This window comes from Cydia splendana, chromosome 19, assembly GCF_910591565.1.
Source record: "Cydia splendana chromosome 19, ilCydSple1.2, whole genome shotgun sequence".
NCBI lineage: Eukaryota > Metazoa > Arthropoda > Insecta > Lepidoptera > Tortricidae > Cydia > Cydia splendana.
In genome coordinates, this window is record NC_085978.1 from 4,966,374 (window position 1) to 4,986,784 (window position 20,411).

General features: G+C 41.3%; 1 protein-coding gene across 4 annotated transcripts in view; it reads left to right on the plus strand.

Annotated features, from left to right (window-relative positions):
• Positions 1 to 20,411, plus strand: part of LOC134800160 (unconventional myosin-XVIIIa) — a 139,733-nt gene that overhangs the window by 109,541 nt on the left and 9,781 nt on the right. For 3 of the 4 annotated variants that reach the window (XM_063772635.1, XM_063772634.1, XM_063772632.1), the window contains 11 exons: positions 9,082 to 9,225; positions 9,703 to 9,936; positions 12,428 to 12,544; positions 13,334 to 13,495; positions 13,747 to 13,923; positions 14,382 to 14,511; positions 15,124 to 15,271; positions 16,090 to 16,195; positions 17,297 to 17,494; positions 18,342 to 18,551; positions 19,168 to 19,334. In XM_063772635.1, coding sequence (XP_063628705.1) covers positions 9,082 to 9,225; positions 9,703 to 9,936; positions 12,428 to 12,544; positions 13,334 to 13,495; positions 13,747 to 13,923; positions 14,382 to 14,511; positions 15,124 to 15,271; positions 16,090 to 16,195; positions 17,297 to 17,494; positions 18,342 to 18,551; positions 19,168 to 19,334 — 1,793 coding nt within the window. Of the gene's footprint in view, positions 1 to 6,356; positions 7,634 to 9,081; positions 9,226 to 9,702; positions 9,937 to 12,427; positions 12,545 to 13,333; positions 13,496 to 13,746; positions 13,924 to 14,381; positions 14,512 to 15,123; positions 15,272 to 16,089; positions 16,196 to 17,296; positions 17,495 to 18,341; positions 18,552 to 19,167; positions 19,335 to 20,411 lie in introns of those variants that run through there. The other variant, XM_063772633.1, reaches the window with a different exon arrangement.

The window sequence follows — 20,411 nt, forward strand, 5'->3', positions numbered from 1 at the left end:
AGCCTGATATTCATTCATGAGGAACGGACGCCTACATGCTCTAGTGTTGGTTGAGACTCGAGTCCTTTGAGTCTGATTTAAGACTCAAGTATGTTTTTCAGACTAGTATAATTAAAAGTGGAATTATGAGTTTCTTTTTTATTTGTTAGAGAACCGAGTCTCTTGTAGACACTAGGACAAGGAACTCCCTTTTTACCCGACTGCGCGACGCAAAGGAGGGTAATGTGTTTATCAGCCTATTTTAAATAGTCAGTCAGCAGCAGAAGTTGCTAAGCGGGCGACACACGCATATTCTGTTAACAATAAAGTCGCGTCAAGATCACACACCTGGCCCGCTTAGCAACTTCTACTGCTGACTGTACATGCGTTGTCTTCTTCATAAATCGATGGTATTCATGTAAAATTCATGGGTTAAGGGTTAATTACATACAATAACCCTTATTTTCTTTACTGCTACTAGTATTTTGATAAAACCTACAAAATTATTAACAGTTTCAGATGCTCGAGTCCTTTTGAGTTGCGCTTAAAAAATACTCAATAAAGGATTCGACGCGGGACTTAAAAAACTCGGATTTTTAGTTCCGAGTCTCGTAAAAACGAATCGAATAATTCAAATATAGACTCAAAAGACTCTAGTTCCTACCAACACTAACATGCTCCACAGTCGCTCTCCTTGAGACGTTGCGTTTTGCACTCCTGTCAGTGGTTTTGTAGCTACTACCTAGGACAGTTCCTTTTACGTTTCGTGTTTAAATACAGTGATAATGTGAGTTTCAATTAAACTTTATGAAATGCACGTAAGTGACATTGACTTATTACTTCGATAAGCTATTTAATTTGTTGTCATAAATCTTGAGCAATCAAAAGTCGCTGGCCCAATATTACAGGGTTCTATGTTTCACTTTTATCGAACTGAAATTTGAACATTGTCATAGTGACATTAAGTCGAATTTCAACTATGTTGAAAATGAAACATAGAACCCTGTAATATTGAGCCAGCGTAGTGTCAGTTTAATCACGATTCGTTTCTAATCAAATATTGCTAATTGACAAGAATTTAAGAATTAGACACGATATTAAGTTTAGAACGACCTACGTAACCGAAGAAATACTGACCCTGGCTACGAAGCTAAAGGTCCCGGTTTCGAATCCGGGTAAGGACATTTATTTATACTAGAGTTAGACCAAGAAAGAAAGATAGCCCACGCAGTGCAAGTGTTATTTATACGTCATAATTTCATAGAAGTTTGACGTTTAAAAGAAAACTTGCACTGCGTGGGCTATCAAAATCGCTGCAGAAGTGCAGACTTTTCTTGGTCTAACTCTACTTGCTTTATGTGATAAATTACCGTAATGGCTTTGTCTTATCTATGTTTTATATTCATATTTTATATATTTAAATATCATTGTCTAGCATCCACACAAGCCTATTGAGCTTGCTGCGAGATTAGGCTGATTTGTGAAGTCTCACATTTATTTGTTTATTCAACTGACGGTATCTAAGTGTAAATAACAACGACGTCAGTTCCTTGACCTAGCTAGACGAAAATACTGAAGTGCTTACATAATACATAACGAGCACAGAAGAAATTATCTGATTCTTCTATTAGAATAACATCTCTATGAGTCACGCTCTCCAGTCTGCAATGTTCTGCCGCCAGAGTGCAGCACTAGCTCCTCTAGTAAACCATAGAGTAACTTATACATACACAATGTTCACAGACAATATAATATGACATTGATGCATCAAGGCGGTTTGTTAACAAGGGCCTACCGGGAAACGCGAAAATCTAAATTTAGTTATCTGCCTCTTTATCGCTCAAATAAGCAAGAGTGATAGAGAGGTTAGATAACGAAATTTCGATTTTCTTGTTTCGCGGTAGACCCCCAGATTGTGACGGATAGTGGTAGTGGCGCCTCGTACGCAGTTTCGCGTAATATTCCCTATTCGAACATACACATTTGAGATCATTTTCTTATCATTCGCCCTTCCGCCTCGCTCATGCCAATACATTTACGAACACGTACGAGCAATATTCTCGCACGGATTATAACAAATAGACATAATTTAGATATCTAAATGTAATTTATAATTTGCCTCAGGAACACAAACACGAATAGCTGTACTGTTTATATAAGACAATATTAAATATTAAAACACCGTCTGGGGCGTCTGGTCTCTAAATATTTAATAATGTCGACAGTTTCTTTAATTAAACTTTTAACACATTTAAACTATTAGTATGGCGGTCTCGCATTTTCCGGCAACTGAATTTTAGGGTCACGTCAGTCAGTCAGTAAAACTGATGATTTTATGATTATAATAACACGTTTAATCATTTTCACTTTGAGCGCGTCGCTGAGCTGAGCGCTTGACACGCATGTCCCAATTTACTTGATTTAGTTTTTCTAAAAATATAATGTTTCACAAGTAATACTTCTAGTTAGTTAGTATCCTTTAGTTTAACGTAGATAATTAAACTAATTTGTGACATCAAATTTAAGTTAAGTTACCTAATATAAAACATACTGAAATGAAGGAAGTGTGTTAAATTCGTGGCCAACTAAAATTCGGGATTATTTTTTCTTGCATTTTGTGCATACGTTATTAAAATAGAAAGAAAAAACATCTATGTTGAAAAAGATACTAAGGATCAATCTATAATTAGAAAGTATAATTTCCTTGACACTAATCACTTTCGTTACAATGAGTGCGTGTGAAAATGATTAATCTTTCAATAAGCGTTGCCTTGTCTCAATAGATCCATCACACTTGTAGGCAATCACGTCACGTTTAATCCAAATTAAATGTTTAGACAAATATCATTCATAATCTTATTATAGACATTTAAACTTAAACACAGAAAATAGACAATTTTATTTTCCTTATCCCGTTATAGTGTCCCACTGCTGAAATTTACAAAGTTTTTCTTCAATATTGTCATCCACTTGCTTTATTTGTCTTTTTCTATTATTTCATTTATTTTGAATTGCTACACTATCAACAGTAAATAATGTCATTACTTAAAGACAAGAAGACAACGTTAATTTTACTGTAGTGTCTAGCCCGCACTATGCCTAATGAATCAGTGATCGAATGTGCAATGGAAATCATAGACATTCAATCGACTCGAGCCTGCACATTGCGTCAACTGGACGCATTGGCACACGTCGCTTCTATTTATTTCTTATTGGAACACTAACTAAATTAGAACGGCACATGCGCTTTTAAGCTTTACTCATATAGGACCTTTTGACATGTCCGCGCAGCGCTGGCGCACAGATGTTTGCAGTTTAATCTAGGATTTTGAACCATAAAGTGAATTGGCGCGTTTAATATGATTGACGTTTTGTTGATGTTATTATCGTCCTTTGTTTTTGAGATCGGGAGCGGCTATAGTTCGTTTTTTTAAGCATTAGAAAAAAGGTAAGCAATCTTGACGTGTATTTTTATTGAAAAACACTTTTGAAAAATAAGTCACGGCAAATATGTAACAATAATTAATCATATAGGTACGATTATTTACAATCTTTTGCTTTCATAATTAATAGTTACTGTTTATTAAAAAGCGTTTTTCAATTAAAAGACACGTCAAGATCGTCTTTTTCCAATGTAGTGTTCGTCGAAGCTAATTTAGCACCGATTTCAACAGAACAAAGTGTAATTACAAATGTCGTATTTTCATATATATTTGACATTAATGATGCCATTTCCACACTTTGTCGTTGCAAATGTCGTGCAGAGTTAGTTTTGTCTGACTTAACCTAATTACTTCTACTATGCAGAAGGTTCACTGCTAGTCATATATGTACAGTCGCCATAAATACATCGGAGCAACCAAGGTGTCCACAAATATCTGAACACGCCTCTATAGTCAAGGCCTCAAGGCGCTAGAGTGCGTGTTCATATATTTTTGAGCTCTTCGGCCGCTCCCATATATCTTATGGCGACTGTACCTCTGTACACCGTAGACCGAGTACTGTGTAGAAGTACCCTCATCCAGCGTACTCCCATAACCATCACCAGATTTTCGGGCATCTTGTGGAAGGCCTAGGTTACACTGTGTTTTCCGGTCTCTATGTCACTTAAAAAGAAAAATTAGTGACGGATTGAACGTCACAATAAGGGCAGTAATGCGGCGTCGAACGTCACTCATTAAGGCAATTGGCAGATACAGCTTCGGTAATAACGACACCGCAACAGTAAAGGTGACAGTCCATTTCCAACGACAGCAGCACTACCATTCATTTTACTATGGAAATTGACAATAACACCGACGCGTTCGTACTAGTACTGCAGCTGCGGTCAGAAATTGAATTTTACCCTAAGTAAGTAATGTAGTGCAGTTCTGTTAACATCCGAACGTCGCGTTTACAAGATTCACAAAATATGTCAAATACTTATTGCAGGAAATCTTCTCTCTTCTGAACTCGTCCTATTTTGTAACCTAACCACAACAGTAGGTACAGTCAGCTACAGAGAGAGGTGACCCCCCTGCATAGAAATTTGTTTGCAGGGAGAGGGGTCACCTCAAGCGCTAAAGCTAAGCGAGATTTTATTAACATCGTACTTTGTAATAAAATCACATAGTAAACAACTAATGAATAGAGTCAGGCAGTACTAAGCCGTTATACTTTCTTTCCAGTTTTACATGCAATTAATGTTTCCACCGTCCCACCGCAAACGAAGTACGCAAATAAATATAACTAATATAAATAAATATAACTGGAGGTTAAACTTATATTTTCTTCAGAAATAAATGGGTCACGATTGTGCAAAATATTCACAATTTATACTGCGCATCAAACAAAACGGCGATTAGTCTTAAAGTCATACAAACCGGGTCACGTCATTGTCAAGTGTAGATTTAACGTAACCTAATATACAATTTCATTGGTCCAGTAGGTAGGTACCAGTAATCTGTTTACTTGCAAAATAGGTTACAGTAAACATGTCAGTTCTGATATCTCGTAAACCCTGGTTTGTGCGTTCTACTTTAATTTTTATTAATATTTTGGTAATGAACCAAAACTTGGCAATCAATGTGATATCAACGGAAGTTTACCTATTACTGATTATTTTTGATTTGATTGATTTTGTTATTTGAGTCCATCTAATTTAACTTTCCACCGATTTTAATAGTACTAATTGTCATATTTTCATAGAAATTTGACATTAATGATGACATTGCCATACTTTGTCATTGCAAATCGACTCTGTCTAACGTAGCTCCGGCTTTTTTGCCACGGCTCATGGGAGCGTGGGGCTCTAATCCAGCCAGAGGGGCAAGCAGGTGTTATTGAGATTCGTCGGGTTTCCCCACGATGTTTTCCTTCACCGAAAAGCGACTGACAAATCAAATAATATCATAAGGAAGTTTATTTATATGGTTATTAAATGTATTTCGCATGCCAAGAACTTAGCGTGTTTGCGCGGTTGGCTGAAATAAACGCGTGTTTGCGTCAAAACATTGCGAATTCGTTTGTTTCCTTCACGCCTACGATATGCGCAGCTATTAGGTAATAAATATAACATAAAATAAATCTATTATTATATATATATTTGTGTATAATATATTAATGTTAATTGTAAACAAATGCAAGGATGGGATACTTAATTACAAATCTAACCTTAATTGTAGGGACTAATATTTGTGCATTATACATAGGTATATAGATGTAGAAACGATTCCATTGGTGTTACCATTTGATGGTGTCAATTTAAACTATTGACAATTAATAAAATGTAAATAATAACCCTACAATAGGATTTATAAATGATGTATTTTTTCGTAAACATGGGTTTGTTTAGCTATGATTACACAGTTGTCACTATCGAGTTTACAACTCAGTTTGACTTTTGTAATTGGTTGGCTCAAAAGTATTTTTTTCATTTTCCTATTCCTACATCAGTTCCTATTTTTTTCACGGTATAAAGAACTTGTCAATAACAATAAATCTGAAATTGTTATGTAAACATCCGCAATGTTACGTAAAATCCAGTCAGGTGGCCCACGGCCTTCACGATTTCCGGTCTCTTGCGCAGCGCCAGCACCCCCGCGCCCGCGCCTTTGACACGACATGCTTGTCGAATAACCCACTAATACATCTATTTATTTGCCATCTTGCCAGCATTGTACACCATCCATTGTTCCACACTTTCTCTCATCATTAGTTACATTGGAACCGGCTTATCGCTGTTATTGATTTAAATAGGATTAAGGAGATAGTTTCAAACTTTAGTTTTGTAATATAATATAAGAAACTAACGAAGGTCCAAACATCAGCGGTCATCGCGCATGCACTTCGACATCTACGTAAACTAAAATAGTCGAGCGGTTGCGGCCCGGCGACCGAGTTAGCCGGCGCAGTGCGTCCGCGGAGCCCTCTCGCGCCGGTTCTATTTCCAACACATGTGCCGACGCATCCAGAATCGCCTCTGACAATCGACACAACTGAAATGGCACCAGACTTTCGCCAAGGGAACTTCCGCTGCAGAAAACGCAAGCGCATCGCCTAACCTACCACCATGCCGCAAGCTCCCGCCAGCGCCGGCCCCGTGGCCGCCGCGGTCCCCAGCTCCAACCAGCTCAAGATCCAAATACCAGACCACAATGAAACAAACGGCACACACAAATCTAATGGAGTGACGTCTCCAAATTTAAATGGGCTACTCTCCCCAGATTCTAATGGACCGTTATCACCAGCAAGCTCTAACGGCCTTTTATCACCACCGCTTATCTCGGATGCTGTTCCGAAAAGACCACCCAAACCGCCATCAAGCCGACTCATATTACCGATGAAGAAAGCAAAAACGCTGCCTATTCATTTTGAGGAAGAAACAGTGCCACCTAAAACACCCACAACTCTTCTTAACGGCAAGAAACTTTACGTAACTAAAACTTTAAAAGAGATACACTCGGTTCCAGCGAATCCTCCAGACAATGGAAAACTGCTAGTCAATCGCTGTCCTAGTCCGTCTTACAGAAGGAGCATGTCTTCATCAGCTTCGGTTGAGACTGGTTCGATAGCAGAACTCGCGAAACGGCATTATCCAAACAACTTGTTCACTTCTAGGTCGCCGAGTCCATTGTCAACGAGGAGCAATGGCAGCATTTATTCAACCTGCAGCAGCAATGGAACCTACGTTCCTTTATCTCGTTCTTCAAGTGTGAATTCCTCAATTTACAGCCGCCATACAACACCAACACCAAGAAGGATGTATCCACAAACGTGTGACAGGAGAAATAGCGTAGATTTGACAGAACTGAGGGCGAAGGAACAGGCTCCCGTAGTGTTTGACGCAAACCTACAATTCGTTCTTGGCTGTAGCAGACAACCAGTAAGACAAAAGTTTAAACCTGTAGCGGCACATTTAGAGCAAGGTACGTCTTCGAACTACTTGAGCGCTAAAATCGACAGCTTCTTAAAGAAAACAGATCATGTAATGGATGAATGGCGCAGACTAGGACATAAAGATGATTCTGAAACTAGTAGAAGAATCGGAAGATCGAAATCAGCGACGAATATAATGATCAAGGGATTCACTTTGTTCAGCCGAAGCACGAGCAGAGCCAGCAGCATGTGCAGAGGAATCTCGGAAGACCGCACAACAGTCTCTGAATTAGATGAGGTTGGTGGCTCATCCAATCCCATCCCATCCCAGGTGAATCCAATCCCAATTATTTTATTTCCAGCTCAAACGCTTAAAAGCGTTTCACAATGATGCGGTATTACGATAATAAATCGTAATAAATTCTCGCGTGGTGTTTGGTATGGCTACACGCGCCCGCGGCGCTTGTTGCGTACCGTCGGCTATTACCGCATCTAGACGCTTGCCAATTTTTTTTCATTGTTGACTTCTTACGATCGTTTTACAAATGCGTGAAATTCTTGACTGTCCGTCACCGTGACAATGTAACATTGTCACTCAGGTTTGCTTGGCGGAAGTTACACGCCTCGCCGCTCTCAGAACCCAAAACATAAATTAAGTGCAACTTTGCATTCAAAGGCATATTTATGATTTACAACCAATAAACGAAACAAGCGATGTTTCCCTGGTGTTTTATGCACCGGACGTCCATCGTACGTCAGTACAACCCAATTTTAGATTGTTGTGTCTGAAATATCATCGAGTTGTTAAATCTGGGTAGTTAGCGGCTCGAATGACTAATGATGCCATTTCTTATGATCTCGGATGGAATAACGACGGATGCACGCTGGACGACCTTGTACTATTTATAAAGTCATTTATCAGTTACTGACGCCTCCTTACTCTTGTTATGACTATTTGTTTTAAATTGCTATCATTACTTATCTATTAGTTAACTTAATCACTTGCAATATTTGCTAATATTTAACTGTAGGGAAATAAACAAGTCGTTAATTATAATGACTAATATCGGCTATAAATCGTAGTAATTAATATCGTTGTTTGTTACTACCTACATGTCGAAGAATGTTTAACTATATGAACAATAACTGTTTACGCGGTTTAAATTTGAATCCATTGACCGCCTGTATTTACTCTCGCATTAAGCTAATCTTGTTCGTGGATTAAAGCCCACTTGTAACTGATCAACCCGTCAGAAACTTGGCACGTGTTTGTTTAGTTAGATAGTAATAAGCACGTTTGGTTTTGGACTGATTTCTTTATAAGATACCTATATTATTCGTAAGTTTAGGATGTATTAGGTTTAAACAAATAGCTTTATTACTCGATATCTTTTATAATTATTATAAAATGGAAAGCAACTTACAATAGTCAGACGAATATTTTCTTTTCAATTTCAACGACATTGAACAACGCTAATATTTCTTTGCGCTCTGTACCTTCTTCTGCCATCAAACTGTCTTTAAACAGAGATGGTACCTATTCACAATATAAAGTATAAGTTCACAATGTATGTAATTTTATCCTCATGCTATAATCTACAAAAAAAAATCCTTTTGACAGATTGAACCATTTTTTTCTATATCTACATACTGGATGGTGAAAATAACCTAGGTATAGTTAACTTAAACCAACGAGCGATTTCCTGCTAACAATTGGCACTGTATGGCCTGTATGTATTGTTCCAGCTGTCGGAGGTGGGCGGCGACTTGGCGGAGGAGCGCGCGGCGGCGGCGCTCGCCACCGAGCGCGCCGACGCCGAGGCCGCCGAGCGGCTGCGCATCGAGCGCGACAACCGCGACCTGCTGGCGAACAACCAACGACTGCAGCAGGTACGTGAGGGTACTGTGAGTCGGCGGCGGTGTTAACCAAGCGCGCCGACGCCGCTGCCGCCGCTTAGACGAAGCAACGATGATGCCAGCGACCGACAAAGGCCTCACTAAGCAAAAACTCACCATCCTTTAAAATATCAAGTTACCTAACCTGGACACTAATTAATTAAGTAATCGGGGATTTAATTTGTCAATCAGATACCCACTCCATATTAAAAGTCTGGTCGTTCAAGATTTTAGTGTTTTAAGGCCTTGAAATTAAGTTATTTTTGTTTGTTGTTCGTCTTATTCCATTGCGTTCGATGTTAAATCTATCTATAAGTCTGTAAGTTTAAAATTAACGACTTCAAAACATCGCACTTTGTGATACCTACATAATGTCTTACTCGTGTTCGCAAACGTTGTACGTATGTACTAATGTTTTCAACTCTATGACCGATTCAAAGCCATGATTTTAACATTTGAATTGTCCAACAGGCATCCGAACGTCTCGAGCTGGAGCTCCTGCACTGGCGTTCAGCCGACAACGGAGGCGCCGAGCCTTCCGACTCTGAGGGTTCAGAGGCCGACGCCACCGCCAACGGCGACAAGTACAAGAGGAGATACGAGCAAGCTCACAGGGAGCTGCAGTTACTGCGGGCGCAGCTGCGTCGGCAACATGAGGACGACCTCGAGCAACTTGTCACGGTTAAGAAGCAACTCGAGAAGAAGGTGAGACTCAAACAGGTGCCGGGGGCTCTGAGGCGGACGCCACCGCCAACGGCGACAAGTACAAGAGGAGACGCGCTAGCTCGTAGGGAGCTGCAGTTGCTGCGGGCGCAGCCGCGTCGGCAACATGAGGACGACATCGAGCAACTTGTCACGGTTAAGAAGCAACTCGAGAAGAAGGTGAGACACAAACAGGTGCCGGGGACTCTGAGGCGGACGCCACCGCCAACGGCGACAAGTACAAGAGGAGACGCGCTAGCTCGTAGGGAGCTGCAGTTGCTGCGGGCGCAGCTGAGTCGGCAACATGAGGACGACCTCGAGCAACTTGTCACGGTTAAGAAGCAACTCGAGAAGAAGGTGAGACACAAACAGGTGCCGGGGACTCTGAGGCGGACGCCACAGCCAACGGCGACAAGTGCAAGAGGAGATACGAGCATGCGCATAGGGAGTCTCAGTTATTGTGTGCGCTATAACGTCGGCTTTCGGCAGCATGAGGACGACCTTACAATTGGCGGTATGAACCAGCACATCAAAAATAAAAAGCTTCCTAACTGCAAAGATTTTTTGCTCAGACTAAGCAAGCATTTGTATGTTTAATCTACCAATACTTAATCAATTCAGAGCTGTCAAACAACTTGTCTAATATACTAAGGGCCGTTCCTAAACTTGGGACCGGTTGTTCGAAACCGCTTGTAAGCGTCATGTCCGTTATGTTATAAGTTATAATCCGATATAGTAACTTTGACAATTAACAGTTAAAGCCAGGAAGCAATGGCAGCTGACAGCGCAATGTCTAATTATTAATCCGTTCGTTATACGAGTATTAAAAATTATGATGCAATTCACATTTACACATAGGTACTATACACACGCCGTATCTCTGATCACATTATTCTTTATGATCTAATAATTATCATTACTGATGTAATAGTTTAGGTTGTAATTTTTTTTTTGTCTTGGTTAGACATTGAAAATGAAGTGAACGATTAAACTCGTATATTAGAGCAAGTTCAAATAGTTTTAGTAACAGGAAAATTAATGATAGTCTGAAACAGAGACAACAATAAATGTGCCGCCACCGCCCCTTTGGCAGCTCAATGAAACAAAGCTATTTGAAAAACATAAAATGACAGCTAATGTTAAACGAGGTCAGGCAACTGATATGAATGTGACTATTAATACCGACGTAATCAATTTAAAAATGCAACTCAGTTTAACTCGGCAAAAGTCGTTCACTCTCACATTACTCGAGCGCTATTTATCAGAAGTTTTCATTGAATTACCACGTCCGACGATATCTGGGTCACGGTGTGAAATGAGTTATCTCGCCCGAAACATATCTCAAGATCATCCTTGACGTGATGTGATAACTGATAAGTGACAAAATTCCCGCCGATACCATCTCTGATAGTGCCAGTTCGGTTTGTGTACCGGTCGTGGGTTATTTTACTAACCATTATTTACGAGCAATGGACGAAGAGGTCAGTGCACTTTGATAAAGTAATTTCTTACGATTATCTACAGATGAGTTTATCACCACACGTGTCGCCTTGACCACTACCCGTTGGCGTTTGGCCAGATAGTTGATTTTTCGACAGAATCTTGTCTATGTTTACGTTTACTTGTTGAAATTGTAAACGTATTAGACGAACATTCGAGAATATTATTGGATTGCTGTTTTGATGCACATGTGTGTAAATGTTGTTTTGTATACGACTCAATGTGACCTTTCTTTAACATATGTGTGTGTATTTTTACGAATGTTTAATGCGTTATGAATTTAATGCTTATATTTATAGCACTGGATTTTTATATAATATTGTAAATACTGCACGGATTATCATTTGATATTCAGAGACACCTAGTTTTTTATGCGGTTTAGAATAACTTCGTTTCAACTGCATGCATGCGTAGGTATTCCCAATCGTCCTCAATTCACACCTAACTAGCGTTGTAACTTATGAGTTTTACTTAACTTAGATTTTTACTTATTACCTCTTCCCTCTCGCACTAGATTACTGATGTAAGTAAAATTGTAAGCGTATAAGTATGGCGTAAAACTCCTTGGAAGGAGTCAAAGTTTTATAAAGGTTGGAATAGAACAACCTACATTCTGGTGCTCTACAATAATTTGACTACAATATCGCTGGCCCAATATTACAGCGTTCTGTTATGTTACATTTGCAAGATACTTTAAATTCGACATAATGTCACTATGACAATGTTCAAATTTCATTTCGATAAACGTGAAACATATAGCGATATAGAGTTAAACCAAGAAAAGTCTGCAGCGGTTTTGATAGCCCACGCAGTGCAAGTGTTATTTTTTACGTCATAATTTCATATAAGTTTGACGTTTAAAATAACACTTGCATTGCGTGGGCTATCAAAATCGCTGCAGACTTTTCTTGGTCTAACACTAGCATCTGCAAAGATGTACATAATTCACACTACAGAGATATGTTAATACATATGTTCCGTTTGTTCGTTTCAGGTACAAGATGCGTACGAGGAAGTGGAGGAGCAGAGGGCCGTGGCGGCGCAGTGGAAGCGAAAGCTGCAGAAGCTGACCAACGACATGGCCGACCTGAGGTCGTTGCTCGACGAACAGGTAAGTACCATCAAATACTTGAAGAACAAGTCAATATTATGAAATACAGATGTAGTGCATAATTATTTTCCATCGTTTTTTTTTTTCACGGAAACGTACGAACGTGTCTTGCTATTTCAGTCAGTCTTGGTACATAAAGTTTGAACTGAAGTAGCATGACAAATACCTACGAACGTTTCCGAGAAAATACGATGGAAAACAAGCATAAGCACACTGAAAACGGTTATGAATGCCAGTGTCATAGGGACTTTTGGGCCGGCTACGGCCCGGGAGGGAACTAGTTTAATTTAGTGTTTAAGGTTGACTTGACAAAGTCTGTTGCGGATTACATAATACATATATCATTTGTTAGTGGGCGACGAAGCCTGTAGCTGATTGGTTTTTGTGTCCACTTGAGGAAGCCTGCGTTGATGATCACGAACTATGAATGGAGTCGTGTGTACCGGTGTCGTAAATAATCGCAAGACAATCTTAATCTACGGATTTATAGCCAAGATTATTATCACCTTACGAGTATATTTCATGTCATGTAGTAGGTGTCTTACGGTCGACGTTGTGTCTTTATTTTATAGATTATGAATTGTCAGTTCTACAATATATTACTGAACTGGGGAATTACGTCGTTATATCCGCTAAAGACTTCTTTATTTACACTGACTTTTTGACATAATTTGTCGTTTTATCTAAGATATCTATTAGAGGGAAAATATAATACGCATTTTCTATTCTAAGTTCTAACCAAATACCAAAACATCTATTCCATCAGCTAATTTTTACGATTTTCCACAGACCTGCCGCAACAACTTGCTAGAGAAGCGGCAGCGCAAGTTCGACGCCGAGCTGCACGGGGCACAAGAAGAGCTGAAGAGAGAACGAGCTGCCAAGGAGCGCCTCTCGCGCGAGCGAGACCTCGCGCACGCCGACAAGTACGCGCTGGAGCAGAGCCTCTCTGTGAGTGCAGACATGATATACAATACCAAACATGTAGCACAGCTGAAGAGAGAACGAGCTGGAAGAGCGCCTATCTCGCGCGAATGTTACTAAAGAAGCTAACCTTATCAATGTGTATCGAATAGCATTCCATACTATTATACATACCAGAACTTTCCTCCAATCTTTGTTAATAGATAGGGCCAAAGTAGGACAAAACTGACCACATTTCTGAATATTTTTCCGTTACTAAAAATAACTCGATGTTACAGGAAGCTCGGCTAGAACTCGAGCTGAAAGAAGAACGCCTGACGGCGGCGCAGCGCGAGTTGGAGGAGCGAGGCGGCGGCGGGGACGAGGTGGCGGCTCTGAGGCGGACAAGGGCTGAGCTGGAACGAAGAGTTCGCGACCAGGAGGAGGAGTTAGACGACCTCGCCGGACAGATACAGGTCAGTATTGTTGTTAAGAGAGTGGCTTAATAGCGCTAGTAGATGCAAGCTACACCGCAGTGATCCTGTTAGTGATACATCGTGCGTTGGATGAGTTAGGGGCGGGGAAGAAGTAGCGGCTTTGAGGCGGACAAGAGCTGAGTTGGAACGAAGAGTTCGACTACCTTGTGAGACAAATACAGGTCTGTATAGTCAAGACCCGATTTAGAGCGCCATACGATAGCCCAAGAGAGCGACGAACTGATGGAATCAATCCATATGTCGTGCAGGAGACAGCGGTGAAAAAAAAAACAATTTAAGAATGAGGGAAAACAATTCAAGAATAAAGTAGGTAACAATTAAGAGTCGCACGTAGGAGAGAAAGAAAAATACCAGTCGCATGAACGACTTTACGAAAATTTGATATTTAAAAATAGCGTTTATTGTTACTTTCTCTTACTTGTGTGTGTTATTTGCAGTTGCTGGAAAGTTCAAAGTTGCGCCTGGAAATGTTGTTGGAGCAGCAACGCAAAGAGGCTCGCCTGGAGGCGGCCGCGCGCGATGACGAGATGGAGGAGACTCGTGCGAACGCGGCGAAGAAACTTAAAAGTAAGATTGGAGAGATTTGGGATGTTTTAGTTGCGATGGGAGGTGCCTCAAGACGTGGCAACCTTACAATCTTGTATGGTCTTCGGGTACCTATAACAGGAATAATATTTCAATGTTCTACCACCAGAGGCAGCAAAGCACAAACCGTAAACCTTAGAGTAACATATACCTATACTTGGCCTTAAAAAGCTTATTTTACAAGTTTTAACAGATTATTTGTAACGATTGAATCTTGATGCATCATGGCAGTTTGTTTACAGTGTGTGCTAGTGGCGCCCCCTACGTAGAGTTTCGCGTAATATAGGTAATATTACTCCGTACGTTGCGTACGCTCCCGTCTATTCACGCAGAGGTCCTACCGCGAACCACATTCGACGTGTTGCCTCTCTGTCGCCCTTGTAAATTCGTACGTAAGTGTGACAGAGAGGCAACACGTCGAATTTGGTTCGCGGTAGGCCCTCTGGATCGGACGGATATCAAGTATTGTTATGGCTTCATATGGATATGATACCAAATAAAAATTACACAGAATTTAAATCAAAAACCGTGTGTGGTGTGTGTGTGGGCGTGTGTTCTGTGCTTTTCTTATTAATTTGATCATTTTCCCCTCAGTCCTGGAATCCCAGCTGGAGAGCGAGCACTCGGAGCGCAGCCTGCTGCTCCGCGAGCGGCACGAGCTGGAGCGCCGGCTCGCGGCGCTGGAGGAGAGCGCCCGCGCCGAGACGCTCGAGCAGACGCAGCTGGTGCAGCGGCTCAAGAGGTACGCCCAGCCGTTGTTACTGAACAAAATAGTCATCAAAACAATTACTGATGTACTACGGTCAGGCGTGGCTCACTCCGCGATTTCGTCGCGTCGCTGCACATGCAGCCCACACCAATTTTTGTGTCGAGCCATAATAGTTGCCGCGCACCGCTACGGAACGGACAGGCTACTCGCGCTTGCGCCACCTTAGGGTCGTATCTGTCGTAATAGACGCGTTTTGTTAGAGAGTGAACCGTATTATTTATTCTGTGCTACGGTTGACTCATCTCGTCAACCAATCTTTTTACCGCTATGCATAACATCTGTAATCGTTAATATATTTTTCCTTTTTTATTGTGGATGTGGGTACGAGTCCCATGTTGACCACAGTTGCTCATCGTTGATTTTTTTATTGTGATTGACATCTGTATTTACAAATTATAGATCGTCATAGAAAAACCAGATGAATTTAGAATTTTATACGCGAGAATGCGGTAAAAAATCAAATATGATTTCCAATGGCTATACGGCTGTTATGCGTCCATGGTTATCTATTGCAAATATGTTTCTTTCTATCAGGAACGTGTACAGTCAGCAGCAATAGTTGCTATGCGGGCGAAATGTTCAAAATGATCTTGACGCGACTTTATTGTTAAATAAAAGAATAAGAGCGCATCAAGGTAATTTTGAACACCTCGCGCGCTTAGCAACTTCTGCTGCTGACTGTACAGAGCGGGCGAAAATTAAATTGCATAACATTTAGCCCATAAATCGTTTGTTTTAGTCTAATAGTGCTTCCCTTATGATGCTTACATAATTCTTATGTATTTTCACAGAGACCTAAAGCGGTACCGCGCGTTGCTCCGCGACGCTCAGACCATGCTGGAGCAAAAGGAAAAGGAGGGCGGAGCCAAGACACAGATCAGGCAACTTAAGAACCAGGTTAGTTGTCATTACCAACCAACCACAAGAATTAAGAACCAGGTTAGTTGTCATTACCAACCAACCACAACAATTATGAACCAGGTTAGTTGTCATTACCAACCAACCACAACAATTAAGAACCAGGTTAGTTGTCATTACCAACCAACCACAACAATTATGAACCAGGTTAGTTGTCATTACCAACCAACCACAACAATTAAGAACCAGGTTAGTTGTCATTACCAACCAACCACAACAATTATGAACCAGGTTAGTTGTCATTACCAACCAACCACAACAATTAAGAACCAGGTTAGTTGTCATTACCAACCAACCACAACAATTAAGAACCAGGTTAGTTGTCATTACCAACCAACCACAGCAGTTATGAACCAGGTTAGGTGTCATTACCAACCAACCACAACAATTATGATCCAGGTTAGTTGTCATTGCCAACCAGCCACAACAATTATGAACCAGGTTAGGTGTCATTACCAACCAACCACAACAATTATGAACCAGGTTAGTTGTCATTACCAACCAACCACAACAGTTACGAACTTGCCGGCGTATTATGGATGGTTTTATCCACGTAATAAAATAACTGTCACTTTTTAACATAGCGGAATAGAAAGTGACGGACATCGTTTTATCACGCTGTCACGTAGACAAGAACGACCATCATATCCGTACAGGTTGGGTGTACGTGACGCCCGCCCGTCGTGACCGCTACTGATTCATGCACTGGTAGTGCTCGAAAAAGGAGACCTAGGCTCTCCGAAACATGTCGCGCGAGTGATTAAAAATACGTGAGTGAAACCGTAATATTAGCTTAAAGTTAGTTGTCATTATTGACTTGCCCTTATACCATTCACTTAGGGTCGGCGTAATGTTTTATCTTCCATAATACTCAGTCATCAGTCAACTCGTTACTCTCCCCTTCCGTTTCATGTTATTTCTCATACAGTCCATCAGAAATTTTCTTCAGATTCATGCCACCCATTCATCCCATAACAAGCCTAAACAACAAAATTCGAATTTAATTTTCAGTAATTTATACACATTGTATATCACAATGCAATATGTATTATTCAAACAAATATATGTACCGTTTATCAGGTGGAAGACCTCGAGTTAGCAGTCCGCGCGGCCACGAAGGCGAAGCAGGCGGCCGAGGCAGAGGCGAGCGAGGCAACCGCCGCGCTGGAGGAGGCGAACCGCGCACGCAACGAGGCGGCTGAGCGCGCGCTCACCGCCACGAGAGACGCGGCGACGGCACGCGCCGCGCTCGACGATGCGGAGGAGGAGGCGGCTGAGGTAAGACTTTGACAAAATAATGTAAATAATCGTATATGATTCATTATTGTTACATATTTGCCGTGACTTATTTTTCAAAAGTGTTTTTCAATAAAAAGACACATTATTTACCTTTTTTCTAATGCTAACAAAAACGAACTATAACACTGGACAGATTTAGCAATGACAAAGTAAGGCATTGTAATAAAAAAATGTCAAATAAAAAAAAAAGGTTTATTTTTACACATCTGCTAAAAATCTTTTTAAGTCCTTGTTGTCATCATCATCATCCTGGCGTCAATCCCGGCTGTGCCCCCGCGCGGGGCGCGAGGACCCGGGGTCCGCCTTCCGACTCCTTCGTGACCACTTTGCCCGATCTTCGGCATCCCTGGTAGTGAGTCCGTTGGCACGCATGTCCTCCTTGACGACATCAAGCCATCGCTTCTTGGGCCGGCCTCTTCTTCCCGTACCGGGAGGAGGCGGCATGGCCAGGCATTTGTTACCCACGTAACTTGCCGGTCTGCGCGAGACGTGGCCATACCAACGAAGGCGACACTCTTGCAGTTTGTCTGCAATGTCACGGACGCCAAGACTACCCCGAATGTGGGCGTTTCGGACGCGATCCTTGCGTGAAACTCCGCACATCCACCGTAGCATCTTCATTTCCGTGACACGCAGTTCCTGCTTGTGCCGCTCTAGTAAAGTCCTTGTTGTATTGAGTACGAATTCTCTATAAATTCTGAAGAATTTAATTTTGTAATTGTCTGGTTGTGAACAACCAGATTAAAAATGTAACCTAAATAAACCTAATGATAGAGTGAAGTTAACTTTTGACCACTAGTGTATTTAACTATTTGTCATTTTCCAGTTGTTAAAGAAATACCGCGGCAGCACGAGCGCGTTATGCGCGGCGCAGGCTGAAGCGCGGGAGGCAGCCGCCAAAGCCGAGGCGGCCACCGAGGAGGCGAGGCAAGCGCGAGACAAACTCGCCGAGCTCGCGCAACGCCTCGCCAGTGCCGAGGCAGGGCATTCACATACGCAACACGAGGCAGAGCGGCGACTGCAGCTAAGGAACAAGGTACGGCAGATCGGTCTTTATAAGCCACGGCAACGGCTGAAAATGCAAGGTCAGCATAGTCTCAAAACTTCGGTAAACGTCAGAGAGCAACAAGGCTCGGAACCGGTTTTTTATTCATACAAAAAACACCGGTATTATTACGTTCTTTTTCGTTCTTTTCAGTTCTAAAGCATAAAATAATTAAAAATATTGGGCTATTTTGGGATTTCAAAAAAACCGGTTCCGAGCCCTGGAGAGCAAGAGAAAATCACGGTTGCAATCTCTTTTACTCGTCATCATCATCATTAACTTAAGAGTTATTACCCTTGTCGGTGGAGTATCTTCCAGCTTTCCCTATCCTGCGCCAGCTCTTTGACTTTTTGATACGGCACGACCCCCACTTTTTCTTTCACTTGCTCCAAAAAGCTGCGTCTGGGTTTTCCTCTTCCCCGCTTGTGTCCTATCCGCCCCTCCAGGATAGTTTTAAAGAAGTGGTCGTGTCGTATTAAGTGTCCAATCATTTTTCTGCACTCGTACTTAGAGCTTATTTTAGTTTATGAGCTACAGGCATATAACTTGCCTATGCCTATTCGTGTAGCGTTCTTAATATTTTTTACTGTATCTTGGTGTTTCACAGGAGCTGGAGTCCAGCTTAGAACTGGAAGCGACGTCACGCGCACGGCTGGAAGGCCAGCTGGCGCGGCTGCGCGACGCGCACGAGCAGCTGGCTAATGAGCTGGCACAAGCACGCGCGCGCGAGCAGCAGGCCGCCGACGACCAGCGCAAGCTTGCGAGGCAACTCAGGTAAGAGAAATGGAAAATACTACGGAAAATGAGGCTTAACAAAGGAGACCATAGTTGGTCCTACCACTGAAGCCCCATTTAGACTGATTGGATAATAAATGGAGATATTGCAAAAAATTTATTATGATTAAACAAATGTTACAAAAATACAAAAAAGATGTGCAAAGCTGTCGAATATCCCACACATTCGCAAATTCGGTAGAAATTGCGCGTTCATTGAAAACGCAATAATTAATGTCAACTAGAATTTTGTAATGTCACAGAAGAAAATTGCGTGATAATTAAAATAAAGTGGCAAATAGCGGGTATAAAAAAAAGAAAACTGGATTGTTTGATGTAGAATATCACTCAGAGTTAGATATTTACAATTGCATTTAACTAAACACTTTCAATATATTGACGACCGGTCTGGCCCAGTGGGTAGTGACCCTGCCTATGAAGCCGATGGTCCCGGGTTCGAATCCTGGTAAGGGCATTTATTTGTATGATGATACAGATTTTTCCTGAGTCATGGTTGTTTTCTATGTATTTAAGTATTTATATATTATACCGGGGGATTTCGGGGTCGTGGAGCAAGAGAGCCAGAGCGGCTACCGCGAAAACCGAAATTCGCAAATTGCAGGGATCTTTCTCTTTTACTCCAATGAAGGCGTAATAAGAGTGACAGAGAAAAATGCCCGCAATTTGCGAACTTCGATTTTCGCGGTTATAGCCCAGACATCATACAGAATCCAAAGATGAGCCTAATGATGTTGTTAATTATTGTTTATCACCAATAATGATGATTATTTTCCAGATGACAAGTAGGAAAAAACATTTTTGCATACAATTTGGTGACCCTACTCAATGTGACATCTTGTCGCTTTCCATACAGCGTATGTCAAAAGTCATAGGGTGACCATAATTACTTAGTATAACATTAATTTTACTTGAAAAATAAGAATAATTCAAGTAATTATCTTTCAATCAAATACTACCATATGATAATGTGGATCATTTACAGAGTCAGAAAAAGTGGTTCTGGATCACAACCCCGAAATCACCCTGTATATATCGTTGTCTGAGTACCCACAACAC